The sequence below is a fragment of the Heloderma suspectum genome, chromosome 10, assembly GCF_057233095.1.
Source record: "Heloderma suspectum isolate Gila_16-S chromosome 10, 16-S_ref, whole genome shotgun sequence".
NCBI lineage: Eukaryota > Metazoa > Chordata > Lepidosauria > Squamata > Helodermatidae > Heloderma > Heloderma suspectum.
This window is the reverse complement of record NC_139467.1, coordinates 21,010,145-21,023,922: the sequence shown is the minus strand read 5'-3', so window position 1 is coordinate 21,023,922 and position 13,778 is coordinate 21,010,145. Positions and strand designations below refer to the sequence as shown.

General features: G+C 46.2%; 1 protein-coding gene across 2 annotated transcripts in view; it reads right to left on the bottom strand.

The window, feature by feature from the left end:
• APLP1 (amyloid beta precursor like protein 1) overlaps window positions 1-13,778 on the bottom strand; it is a 62,957-nt gene that overhangs the window by 9,021 nt on the left and 40,158 nt on the right. Inside the window, exons 13-15 of one of the 2 annotated variants that reach the window (XM_084815455.1) lie at window positions 4,624-4,647; window positions 4,171-4,238; window positions 3,333-3,401 (exon numbers count right to left, since the gene is read on the bottom strand). In XM_084815455.1, coding sequence (XP_084671581.1) covers window positions 3,333-3,401; window positions 4,171-4,238; window positions 4,624-4,647 — 161 coding nt within the window. The remainder of the gene's footprint in view (window positions 1-3,332; window positions 3,402-4,170; window positions 4,239-4,623; window positions 4,648-13,778) is intronic. The other variant, XM_084815456.1, reaches the window with a different exon arrangement.

Sequence of the window (13,778 nt, the reverse complement as noted above, 5' to 3'; positions counted from 1 at the left end):
AGAGGCCAAGGTGTAGCTGGAGTTTTATATTACAACAGATGTACACAGGGCACAGAGTCAACTGACTCTAATGGGGATCTGGAATTCGGCATATAACCAAGAGAACAGTAAAGATATTAGATAAAACATACATAACAATTTGATGAGATAAATAGCACTTCCTTGCCTATAACGCCTCGCTTTTAATCCCAGATGAGAACTGTTAGTCGAGGAAAAGACACTCCGCGTATGTTGCAAAACCTTATCTTTGTTACTATCTTGCATGTCCCAGGACAGACCAGTCCCCGAGCACACCCATAAATGACAAGCAGTTATGAAAAGCTACAGGTGGACAAGGGTGCATTTTTTTCTCCCTTTAAAATGGATGGCGCCATTGACTTCTATGGGAGGGGCTGCAATAGGCAAGACCACTGAGGTGGGACATGTTTTGCCACGCCACCCCCAGCTTCAGAAACACCAGTGTGCAGAGCAGGGGGCTGGATTTGTCCCCCACCCCCAAGTCTTAAGAACATAAGAAGAGCCAGGTTGCTGGATCCCACAGTGGCCAACTAGATGCCCGTAGAAAGCCCACAAGCAGGACATGGGTGCAACAGCAATAGCGCCCTTCTGCTTGTATTCCCCAGCAGATGGTATTGACAGCCTCTTATCTTCTTAATTCCCAGAGTTTGGTTTATGGTATTTTATGGGTGTGTGTGTGAGTGTGAGTGATATTTTAGTGGCTAATTGCTTTTAATTTTATGTTTTGAATTTGTTGTAAGTTGCCTTGAGTCTTTTTTTTTTTTTTTAAGAAAGGCACCTAACACACCAAATAAATAAATAAATAACTGCTGCTTTCAACTAGCTAGTTGTCCATTTTAAAACTGATTTTATTGTTATTGATTTATTACATTTGTGAGCTGCTTTGGGGTAAAAAAGTGGTGGATAACTAAACAAGATTCTTCTGGTTAATCCTGTGCTCATGGGGTTCAGCGGCCCTGGGTTGCTCTGCCCCCCTTTTTGCAGGCTATTGAGGCTTTTCCTGCTCCAGGAGCTTTGGAGGCAGTATCAGAAGGTTAGAGACACATTGTTGATGGCCTGCGCTTCACTCCTGACCCATTTGGATTTATTTTGCAGCTGGGCTGACTGTGCCATGGAACGCAGCTGGACAGCTTCAATGACCCCCCAACTTCAATGTTAGCTATTGCTTTCTTAGATGTGAGAATCCCAGTCTTATTAAGCTGTCCATCAATAAAGAGAATGATCCAAAAGCAAGGTTGATCTTTACCGGCAAGTAAAAAATGAGTAATTAATATGTCAACATGCTTGAAAACTTGGCCAATACAAATTTGTAAGCATTTCTTAAAAGAAAAATCCAGAAGTTGTTCACATGACTTAAATAACAGCATCAAAAAGTGTCCTTTTCTAAAAACCAGAGATGTAGCTCAAATGAAGGGAAGTTAAAGAGTCAAAATTCTATCAGTTGAAACATAATAAAATGCCTAATATGGCAGGACTAAAAAGAAAAAGAAGAAAGGAGAGAGAGGAAGAATGAGACGCATCTAGATAGAGACATAAAAGCCAAGGAGAAGAATTTTAAAAGGGTTGCATTAGAAGCAGGAAGCCTGCCAGAGAGAATTGCTCAGGTCATTAGACCATCAAGATGTAAAAAGAGCACTTAAGGAAGACAGAAATATTGCAGAGAAGTTAAATGAGTGCTCTGCATCTGTCTAAGACAAAGACAAGGCTCAGGGAGATACACCCAAACTGTTCCCCATGAAGACAATAAATCTGAAGAAATGACACAAACTGAATCGTCTTTGGAGGACACTTTAGAGCAAACGGATAGATCAAACTCATAAATCACCACCAGCAGATGGAATTCTCCCAAGAGTTTTAAACGGAGCTAAAAAATAGGAGAGAGCGGTAACATTAGCACCCGGATTGAGCTGCAGCAATCTGTGCTCCAAAGCCCAGATTCTGCAGGTGGGCTGCCTTGCTGAATGCTGATCACATGTGCAAAAAAAGGTGCTGGGCATGGCGAAAGCCTTTGCACCCAAGATGAGCTCCATTGCTGAACAGGGAACTTGCACACACCTGTCCAACAGATGCTCAGCCCTGTCTGCTTCTACAGCATCCATTCCCTTTCTTTAGAGGTGGTGGTGATGGAACTGAATCAAAGCACCCTCTTCCCAATCAGCCAGAGGAGACTGATCATGCCAATGCTGACAGTGCCAAACATCTGTTTGGCAGGGAGATCTGTCCATGTGCCCTCCTGCTGGAATGGAGCCTGAGTGCTTCTACCAGAGAGCTACATGGTTGCTAAGTATTGGGGTCAGAAGATGGCACAGAGGTTTAGAGGTACATGCCTCTAAAAGTTTTCCCTGATTGTAGTCCAAATTGGGCTGCAGAAGGAGGGTTAAAGTTCCCCTATTCCCATACCAGAGTCCCAATCTGGATTGGGGCCCCTACACTAGCTACATATTAAACATTTCTGCATGCCAGTGCTGTTTGTTTATTCAGTTTATGAATCGCCCTGTAGCTGAAGCTCTCAGAGCGACATACATAATAAAAGCAAATACAATAAAACCAATGATAAAACCAATGATAAAACACATTCTACAAACAAATTATAGTTTCCATAATACTACATAACTAATAGACAGACACAGAAAAGCAAGTATTTGTAGCAGACTAGTTTCAAATATATTCACTCACTCTTACAGTTGGGCATGAATGTATCTCCATCAGATAGGCTGATTGCTATTATGGTGCGAAAAGCATTTATAGACCACAGGAATTTATTGTAGGAAGTGGGCATTTTAGGACTATAAAAAGATGATGTCAAGATGATGATGATGATTAATTTCATTTCTATACTGCCCAATAGCCGAAGCTCTCTGGGCAGTTCACAAAAATTAAAGCCAAGAAGATAGATAGCCAGTGTCACCATACAGGGGGCAGTGTGGAGTAGCGGTTAGAATGTTGGACTTGGATGACTTGGGTTCTCCTCCCCACTTGGCCACAAAGCTCACTGGGTGACTTTGGGCCAGTCACTGACTCCCAATCTAACCCACCTCACAGGGTTCTTGTGAAGATAAAATGGAGAGGAGGGAATCATGTGTCACCTTGGGCTCCTTGGCGGAAAAGGTGGGATATAAATTTAACGAACAAACAAATACATCTAGTTTGGCCTTCTGTCTACAATTGAAGGGTGTTTGAGTTTGGATGGATGGATGAATTAATTAATATGGGGGCAGGGAATGCCCATAAGGGAGGGTATGGGGTTGGATGCACACCTGACCAGGTGGGCGGGCAAGGTGCAGTGGTTTCTGGCTGGCTCCAAAGCCACTTACCAGCTCGTCACGTTGGATCTCTTGGGATTTGTACACCATGCCTTTGACATCCGAAACAGACACATTGACCTATGGTGAGGGAGAGGAGAAGGTTTTAGATATGGGAATAGCTGTGCAACTGGGGAGGTGGGAGCAAGACAGAAGAGCACTATGTGTAAGAAAGCAACATCTTCCTTCTCCTCCACACCAAATAACTGAAAGCAGATGGGGGAATCTGCAGCCTTGAGCCTCACCCAGTATAAAACAGCCCTTTCCCTCCCAGATACATGACTAAGTGGTCCAGCACTTCCCCCTTCCCAAGCATTCATCCTCATGTCAAAAATCCCCCCTGAGTGTGGAAGAGCTAACACATCAGAGAGTTTGCTAGGCACCCTATGCTTGGCCTCCAAATCTAGCTCTATCCCCATGACAGAATTTATAGGATCGGTGAGTCCCTTCTTTATTTAAAAATGACAACACAAAATGCAGAAGGGACATAACATTAATAAGACCTAGGAGAAGATAAAGTGATGAAGACAGCTGGTGTAATGCAGTGGTTAGAATGTTGGACTAGGGCCAGGGAGACCCAGGTTCAAATCCCCACTTAGCCATGAAGCTCACTGAGCGACTATGAGTCAGCCACCATCTCTCAGCTTATCCTACCTCACAGGGTTGTTGTGAAGCTAAAAGGGAGAGGAAGACCACCATGTAAGCTGCCTTGGGTTCCTCACAAAAGGAAACAAGTTGGGATATAAATGTGGGAAGAACTAGGTACACTGCCTTGAGCTCCTGGAGGAAAGGGAGGATATAAATGGAATGATAAAAATGACAAATGTCAAAGTATGTCCTCTGAGCCTACCTTACGTTCGTACTCATACAGCAAGGCCTTGTCGCTAGTGGGGTAGTCATATTCTGCCAGCCCCGAAGCTGTGGAGAAAGGAATTTGGTGAGGCATAGAGGATCAGAGACCCCAACTCTTTACATTTCAAGTAAGCCCACCCCCCTTGATCTTGGATTAACTTTGAATGAGGCATACCCCAACACAGTGGAGGCTGGTGACTCCGATGTCAGTGCGGCAGTGCATCCACTCTGGGTTTCAGTCCAAACCAGTCAGAACTCTAAAGGAGCCATTCAAGGTGCACCTTGGATAGCTCCTTTAGAGTTCTGACTGCTTCTGACTGAATCCTGGAGCGGGTTCACCACCCCACTGACATCAGAGCCACCAGCCTCCACTGCCTCAACGCCTTCCCTCCCCCCTCCATGAACACATTCTGGGAAGGAGTTGTCGTTGAATGTGAAGCAGGACACTCACCTTTCTTCTCAGCTTGTTCAGAATCTGCCCGTTCCCCACAGAGCACCAGAAGGAAAGAGAGAGCGTGGCAGAAAACAAAGAACAGAAAAAGAAAGACATTTTTGAGGCCATGAAAACAGAGAGACAACACGGCATTGAGAAAGCAGAGCCAGAGGGAGCAGTTGGGTGACTGGTTCTCAAGTTGTCTTTTGAAGGACGGGGAGGGTTCACTGGGCACCTATTATGGGTTCCCTCAAAGAGAAAACCAGTAATGGTGGATACCACTCCCTCTTCTGCAGGAAAGCACTGAGCATATTCTGAGTTTCTGGTTTAATGCATACCAGCAACAGTGAAACCTAAGAAGCATAGCCAAAGTTCTAAGGGCCAAGCTCCATGTTACACTTAATGTATAGCAAGCAGGTTCCCCTTCCAATCTTCTTTAAGTAATTACAAGCACAAAGGACAATTTTGTTTTGGTGGTGTCATAGTGCACAGGGAGGGGAGAGTTATTCCTTCCCTCCTTTTCCATGGCCCCCCAATCACCTCCCCCCCTTCATGGCTAGGAACATTAGTTTAAAAATTCCTGTTGGTGCAAATGAGAACTTTTTGCTGAAGTCCATAGCTCAGTGGGCAATTTCTGGAGGGAGCATGGCTGGAAAGGGAAGGGATAAAGGTACCCCCATGTGTGCTGCAGTTCCCCCTAAAATTCACCTGTACTTATTTACGAGAAAATTGGAAAATGAAGTTGAATGCTACAATTGAAGTGTAACATGTAGCTTGGCCTGGAATGAACTGTGGACTCTAGAACACATTCCAGAATCTTCCACACCTGACATTCAAGGCCTTCCTCAGCACACAAGTCATAGAATCATAGAATAGTAGGGTTGGAAGGGGCCTATAAGACCATTGAGTCCAATCCCCTGCTTAATGCAGGAACCTAAGTCAAAGCATCCCTCACAGATGGCTGTCCAGCTTCATCTTGAATGCCTCCAGCGTGGGAGAGCCCACCACCTCCCTAGGTAATTGGTTCCATTGTCGTATTGCTCTAACAGTCAGGAAAATTTTCCTGATGTTCAGCTGGAATCTGGCTTCCTGTAACTTCAATGGCGAAAGAGTTTATTGAGAAGTCAAGAAGTTTGAAAGCCATTGAACAAGCGTGGGTTGGCAACCCGATGACCTCCAGGTGACTAGATTCGCATGACTCGGCAACCCATTGTGGGTAACCAGCCATGATTGGTTGTCATGTTGTCCGAACCCAGACCGCTTCCAGCAAAGTGGGTTATTTTTCAGCAACAAGCCACCCTGACAACCCATGGCTTCTTCCATGGGTTGTTTGATGTATGATGGGTTGTCATATCATCCAAATCCAGGACAGCATCTTCATCATGGGCTGTGGGGATTGGCTATGGAGCCGCTTGGCAGGAGTGGCAAAGACACCTACCACTCTTCATGATCTCGCTTTTGTTGGCGCTAGGGACAGGCCATCCACTGATGCCCAAGCAGCACTTCGGAGTGACCATCACTGGTTCGCCAACCTTCTTTAAGAAAAATTCAATCCCAGAAAATTGCACAAATGTGACACACACACACACAGAGTAGATATATTTAAAGAATTTGTCAGTCTTGTGCAAGAGCGCTCTTACGGCTGCCTGATATGCATAGCCTTGCCTGGCAATTTCCTTGTCTGTTTCAGCTGTCAAAGGGAGCTGTGGAGTAGGTAACATACATGGAAATTGACAAGGCGAGACTGCATATGCACAGTTGCCAGGGACCAATTGCTGAGTAGTCAATAAGTAAAGCACTTACTGCTGCGGTTACCGCATTCCCTGCGGGCGATAATTGTGCAATTTTGGGGACTGGGAAATATACACAAAAGCAATGGCTGGTAAGTACATGGAGGGGAACTTTGCATAAATGTAATGGCTGGGAAGTAAATGGAGAGGAAATTGCACACCTGCATTAACTGTTCCATTACTGCAGGTGTGCAAATTTCCCCTCCATTTACTTAGCAGCCATTACATCTGTGCAAATTTTGCTTCCATTTACCTACCAGCCATTACATTTGTGTATATTTCCCTTCCATTTACTTACCAATCTCCAAAAATGCAGGTTTTCCCAACATGTTTTTTAAACCTATAGACAGTGGCAGAAGGGGACAGAGCAAATGGGGCACAGCACCAACATGCCCCCCCTCAATGAGGGGCTCCATATCATGCAGTCACCTTCTCAGGGGTTTTTAGAACTGTCAGGTAAGTGCATAACCACAGCAGTAAGTGGTCTGAGAGCGCACTGTGAAAAGGGGAGGGGAGCTCATATCTCCCCTTTCTGGAGTAGCTGGAGACTCAGAGAAGTGCTGAAAAGCTGGGGGACACGGAGAAGTGCCAGGCCAACACTTAAAAGTGATAGGATCACATTGCCAAGGGGGAGTTATTGTCCCCCCCCTTTTGATGCACCTATTTTTGCCGCTCCCCCCCCCCTTTTCGGTGCTTTTCAATTTACAACTCAGCAATTGGTCCTTGGCAACCGTGTGCTAACTAGCCTATATGCAGTCTCGCTTTGTCAGTTTCTATGCTTGTTACTTACTCCACTTCACTGCTCCCTTTGACAGCTGAAACATACAAGGAAAATTGAGCAAGCAAGACTGCACATATTGGACAGTCGTAAGAGTGAACTTGCGCAAGACTTACAAAAATTATAATTAAAAAATTATGAATACAATTGACCAATTTTCTGGGGGCAAAAAAATATGACCCCAATTGCGCACTTTTGAGGCTCTGGAACCCCCCCCCCAACCCAGCGGTAAACGAAAAGGGGTAGCGATTGGAGTGGCAAGGGGGAGACAAGATGGGTTCTGCCACGAAGGACACTGGGATACTGGCTGAAGGGCTGAGCGGGAAGACAGGGGAGATTTCGGGAAAAGCCTGTGGCTCAGCTTGCGAATGCAAGCTGAGCTGGGTGGGCAGTGGGGATCCATCAGGCCCCCAAAGGGCCAGATTTTCAAACGACAGACATCCCTAGGCATGCCGGAGAGAGAGAAAAAGAGAGAGTCGGACTGTTGCTTAGTTCTCATGTCCAGTTCTTGACAAGGGGAAGCCATCACGACGCTTATCAGATCCCAGAGTCTTAACACAAACTAAATATTATCTCTCAACATAATGAGTAATAATAGGGCCACAATCAAAAGGGATGCTCATTGTGGGGGGAAAATGAAGGAAAATGCCCACCATAAAGGGAAACAAATCACTTTATGGTAGGTTTACCATGTGAACCATGAATGCACTCAAGGTGTTCTCACGGTATTTTATCTTAGTCCTCATGGTGGCCTGAAACAAATGGGATTCTAGTTTCCACAAATGGGGAGAGGGGATGGCCCTTTTCCACAAGGACCCTGAGGGTTTCCAAAACATTTTGTTAAGAGGACGGAGCACTGAAAATTGGGTCTGGATGTGGGACTTGCCTGTTGATTTCAGATCTTGATTATGATGTGAAATCCCTTTCCCTGTTGTGAGGTCTATCTATATAGGGTCACAAATGGGCACATGAAAGAGAAATGTGGGGTCCTTGCTCATGTGGGTCACCCTTGCCACCAATCTCTGTCTCACACCAACCACACCCCTGGCCCTTGCCAGATCTTCCTCCCAGGACTGTGAAGTGAAAGGCCATAGGACTTCCTGACTCTGGGGCTATGGCTCCTGACAGGGCTGGCTCAAGACATTTTGCTGCCTGAGGTGGAACAGCAAACAACGCCTCACATCCCCCAAAACAAAGTCCATAATACCTAAGGCCAGCCAAGTTATTCTGGCACTTGAGAGACAGAAAATCCACAAGTGTCTCTCCCTAGGAAAAAAAAATTACAATAAAAACTAAGTAACGTAACGATTTTCTGCCCTTTCACGACACCCTAAATCTGGTCCCTGGGGCCTCTAGGCCTCACTCTGCTTAGTGGTAGGGCTGGCCTTGGCTCTGGAGGTTTGCTCCAGCAGGTCAGAGTCGCTCCCGCTGAGTGCAGCAATCTAGGAAAGCAATCTTGATGTCAAAAGCACCCCAAACACACATGCAATAAAAGGACAGAATTTCTTAACTCATGCATCAGGAGATTAGGAAAAAGACTGGAAATAACACAAGCAGCATCACCATGCACTTATACAGACGCCTATGGTGCAGCCACATTTAGAATATGGCCACCCCCATCACAAAATGCACACAGTAGAACTGAAGAATGTGCAGAAAGGACACGGGGGTAGTATTAGGAACTACGTATATGGACAGAGAAAGAAGTTATTCTCTCTGAGACAGGTTTCCTCAACCTGTCCTCCGGATGTGTTGGGATTACAGTTCCCATCACCCAAACATTTTTAAACTGTTTTATTATATGTTGTACAGCGCCCAGAGTGGCTGCGGGACCAGCCAGATGGGCGATTAATAAATTTAATAATAATAACAAAGCCAAATGGGGAGGATGGGATTTGTAGTCCCAACACATCTGAAGGGTGCCAGGTTGGGGAAGGTGCTCTAAGATATCAGCGGGGTTAGGCTGCAGGTTTCAGGGGGCTTTCAGCGTAGTGGCCTCCCCTCCTTTGTCTATGGTTGCCCACTCCCCACTCATGAGCCTTGGTGGGATTACTTGGTGGCAGTGGCAAAGGGAGAAGCCAAGACAGATGTCAGCAGGTGAGCCCTGCCCAAGGATCCTGGCTCTGAACTCTGCTGGGTCATTCACTGACTTAATTCCAAACATACAAGGAGGAACTACTTTTTTACAGAATACAACATCAGCTTATGGAATCCACAGAATGGGGTTGTTCACACAACACGCTAACACATACTGGATGGTTGGGTGTGGGTTGTTTGTCAAACAGTGGGTTGTTTGTTGAACCATGGGTTAGCGTGTTGTCGGAACCCAGGATGTTTTCCGCAGGGTGGCTTGTTAACCACCCTGAACAACCCAACAACAAACCATGGGTTCCTAATGTGGCTTGTTTGAGAAAAATAAGCCACACTGCATGGTTAACAAGCCACCCTGAGGAAAATGTCCTGGCATCAGGCAACACGCTCACCGATGATTCAACAACAACCCACACTCAACCACTGAGCGTTGGTTAGCATGTTGTGTGAACCCAATCTATGTGGTGATGGAATGTGTGGCTTAAAAAAATAGATAAATCATGGATGTCTACCAATAACATCTAACCATGATACCTAATAGGCCCTCCATGCCCAGTGGCAGTATATCTCCAGGTGTGGCGCACTGGACTAGATCTTTCAGATTTGCCACAGCCTGCTTCTCCTCCCTGCATCTCACCATCAGGGCAGTTGGGGTAATATGCAGAAGATAGGCAGCTACACCGGGGACAGACAACAAAGAATAACTTCCCACAATGCTCTGCTCAGAAGCCTCCCAGGGGTTTCTAGCTGACTGACTATCCCAGGAAAGTGCTAGTCTAGACAGTCCTCTTGTCTGATCCAACGTGGCACTTCGTACATTCTCCTAAGTCCCCCTGCTTCCTGCTAGCTAAGCCTTTCATGTCTCAAGCCCTCTGGAGAAGTAGATTTGGAGCTTCTTCTTTTTCCTTCTGTTTTGTATTTTTTTAAATTATTATTATCAACAGTTCAAACAGTATACAATATAATCAAATTAATCAACAAAACCAGCAAATATCACAAAGTTCTCAATAACACAAAAGGCTGTACATTCTCTTGATTCTTATTACACCAATACATTACAAATAATGAGCAGATTTGGAGCTTTTTATAGATCTCCTTATTTCATTCATCCAGCAAAAGGCTTAAGATCCCTTTTGTAGGCTTATTATCTTTTTTCCCCTCAGTGATGGATGTTATTGCCTTGGGACAAGCTCTCACCGGACAACGCATTTCAGAGAGATCCTATCCTCAAGTTATGTCTATTGGCTGGGATAGGATAGCAATGATCTGTCCAAGTACAGGCAGCAAAAAAAGTTATGCTGGCATAGCAACATCCTTGTGTTAGTGGGGGACTACTACTCTATACTGGCAGCATTCTGCCAGTTCAAAGGAGAAAACTAGGTGGAGCTGGAACATGGTGAAGGAGGAGCTAAAGTTAGCCAGGTTTCTACGTTCACTCAGGGTCCAGTTCTGCATCCAACCACAGAACATTTTGACTGCAAAAAAGCATGGCTGGGGCATGCTGGGAGTTGTAGGACTTTTTTTCTGGCTAAACATGCATAGGATTGTGCCCTAAGTTAACATACTCCCTTCAGACTCAATGGAGAGTTCCATGTTGCCTCCTCCTTCAGCCCCCTCCAAAACATAGCAACAAAGTTGCCATATATTGAGTCGGACCTTTGGCCCTTCTGGCTTAGTACTGATGACACTGACTGACAGCAGCTCTCTGGGGTTTCAGGCAAGAGTTTTTCTAACCCCACCTGGAGATGTCGGGGATTGAACCTGGGACCTTGTGCATGCAAAGCAGCTGCTCTACCACTACGCCATGGCCCCTCCCCTAACATCAAAGAATAGGATGCTGACCAACCCTCGCACAGCACCAGGAGCATATAAGACCAAGGGAACGCAGTTCACATACAGCAAGACATAAAAACATAAGAAGAGCCCCGGCCGGATCAGTCCAATGGTGCATCCAATCCTGCCTCTCGTTTCCCCACAGCAGCCAACCAGATGCTTCTTGGGAAGCCCCAAGCAGGACACAAGGCCTGTTGTTGCTCCCCTGCAATTGGTATTCAGGGACATAACTCCCTCCAAACCTGGCAATTCCATACAAACATCACTGCTGGTCACTGATAGACCCACCCACTAGGAATTTGTCAAATCTCTTTATAAAGGCACATGGCCCAGGGCCCGCGTCACTCCAATCTCATGTCTATGGAACTACAAACACACAGATGGGAACCTCAGTGACGGGAACATTGGATGATGATGACGAGGCACTCAGCCCATTGGGACCACTTCACACAAACAGCCAACGGCTGGGGAGAACAAAACAAAATGAGGGGGAGGAACACCACATGTCTTCACAAAATTCCTTACAGGGAACAACCCAACAGAAAGCTCAGCTCCGCAGCTACAACTGGAGCCGAAAAGAAGAGGTTCCTCAAACAGTTAAGCTGGGTGGGAGGACAGCCAGGGAAGAAGAGATCATGGAACCAAAATGAAACTTCACCAACAGTGGTGTGGTGGTAAATTTTGAAGTGCAGGTGCTCATCATGACTGTTGCCATAGCCATGCCACCAAGGAGAACCCCCAAATTAGTGCTGTGCTGAACCCTGATCCGCACTTTTGCAAAATTCTTCCCTCCCTGCATAGGAGGCACTGGGGCTGCTCACGCAAAATGCTAACCCACACTCAGTGGTTGAGTGTGAGTTGTCTGTTGAACTGTGGGTTAGCATGTTGTCTGAACCCAGGACGTTTTCTGTAAGATGTTTTGTTAACCATGCAGTGTGGCTCGTTAACCACCCTGAACAACCCAACACGAAACTATGGGTTCTAAAGGTGGCTTGTTTGAGAAAAATAGCCATGCTGCATGGTTAACATTAAAAAAACGAAGATCATGGCATCTGGCCCCATCACTTCCTGGCATATAGAAGGGGAAGAAATGGAAGCAGTGACAGATTTTACTTTCTTGGGCTCCAAGATCACTGCAGACAGTGATTGTAGCCATGAAATTAAAAGACGCTTGCTCCTTGGGAGGAAAGCTATGGCAAACCTAGACAGCATAGTAAGAAGCAGAGACATCACCTTGCCGACAAAGGTCCACATAATCAAAGCTATGGTTTTCCCAGTAGTAATGTATGAGAGAGCTGTGAGAGCTGGACTATAAGGAAGGCTGAGCGCTGAAGAATTGATGCCTTTGAACTGTGGTGCTGGAGAAGACTCTTACGAGTCCCCTGGACTGCAAGGAGGTCAAATCAGTCCATTCTAAGGGAAATCAACCCTGACTGCTCATTGGAAGGACAGATCCTGAAGCTGAAGCTCAGATATTTTGGCCACCTAATGCGAAGAGAAAAGTCACTGGAAAAGAGCCTGATGCTGGGAAAGATTGAAGGCAAAAGGAGAAGGGGACGGCAGAGGATGAGATGGCTAGATAGCATCACCGATGCAATGAATATGAACTTAAGCACACTCCGGGAGAGAGCAGAGGACAGGAAGGCCTGGCATGCTATGGTCCATGGGGTCACGAAGAGTCGGACACGACTTAACGACTGAACAACAACAGATGGTTAACAAGCCGCCCTGGATTCAGGAAATGTTCCAGATTCAGACAACATGCTAACCCATGGTTCAACAAAAAACCCACGGTTCAGCAACAACTACATTCACCCACTGAGTGTGGATTAGCATGTTGTGTGAAGCCAGCCATTGTTTTCTCTGCATCTTTCACAGAGAAGGGAAGAATTTCTACACAATTTCTCATTGGGGAGGATGGGCAGGGGTTCTCCTTATTTTGTAAGTGTGGGAGGTGGGCAAGGGGTCTCCCTTCTGCTTTTTTTAAACTCTCAAAATGCCCTCCACGCTGTTGCGGCATTGCCCTGTTCTTCACACAGAGGCTTTCAGCCTGGCAATGCTTCCTGGAATGCCCAGGAGACCACATGATGTTGCGTGGTCTCCTGAGCATTCAGGAACTGTTGCTGAGCTGAAACCCTCTGTTCTAAGAGCCCCGCCCTACTGCAAGCAAGAAGGGGTCTTTTAGAGCTTTAGGGAAGGTTTTTTCCCCCTGCTTTCCCCCTGAAATTTGGAGGGAGCTTTGAATGAAATAAAGCAGGTAAAACCGCCTCCCCTCTTTGGGCTTTTGGGGTGGCTAGGAGCACCATGCCCCACCGGTTTTGCTGCCTCCCTTCCTTTGCAACCAGCTGCCATTTCTCTCTCCCCCCCGCCAACAATGCTACATTGTGATGCAGTGTCATTTCCAGCACCATTTCTCAGAAACAAAATGGTGGCTGCCAATGACATCTGCCAATAAGTATCCCAGAGTGCTGCTCAGAGCAACACTATATAACAAAGCAGCAGCATTTGAGGGGCACCTGGGGAAATAAAAATGGCGGCTGATGGCAGCAGGGAGGCCGAACGAACACCAGTTTCGCCACCCACTCCCTGGAAAATAGTTGACATGTCTCTCCACGTTTGTGGCCCACAAACACGGCGAGAAAGTAGAGGGGGGCATTTCAGTCCAGCCCTAGAAATGAACA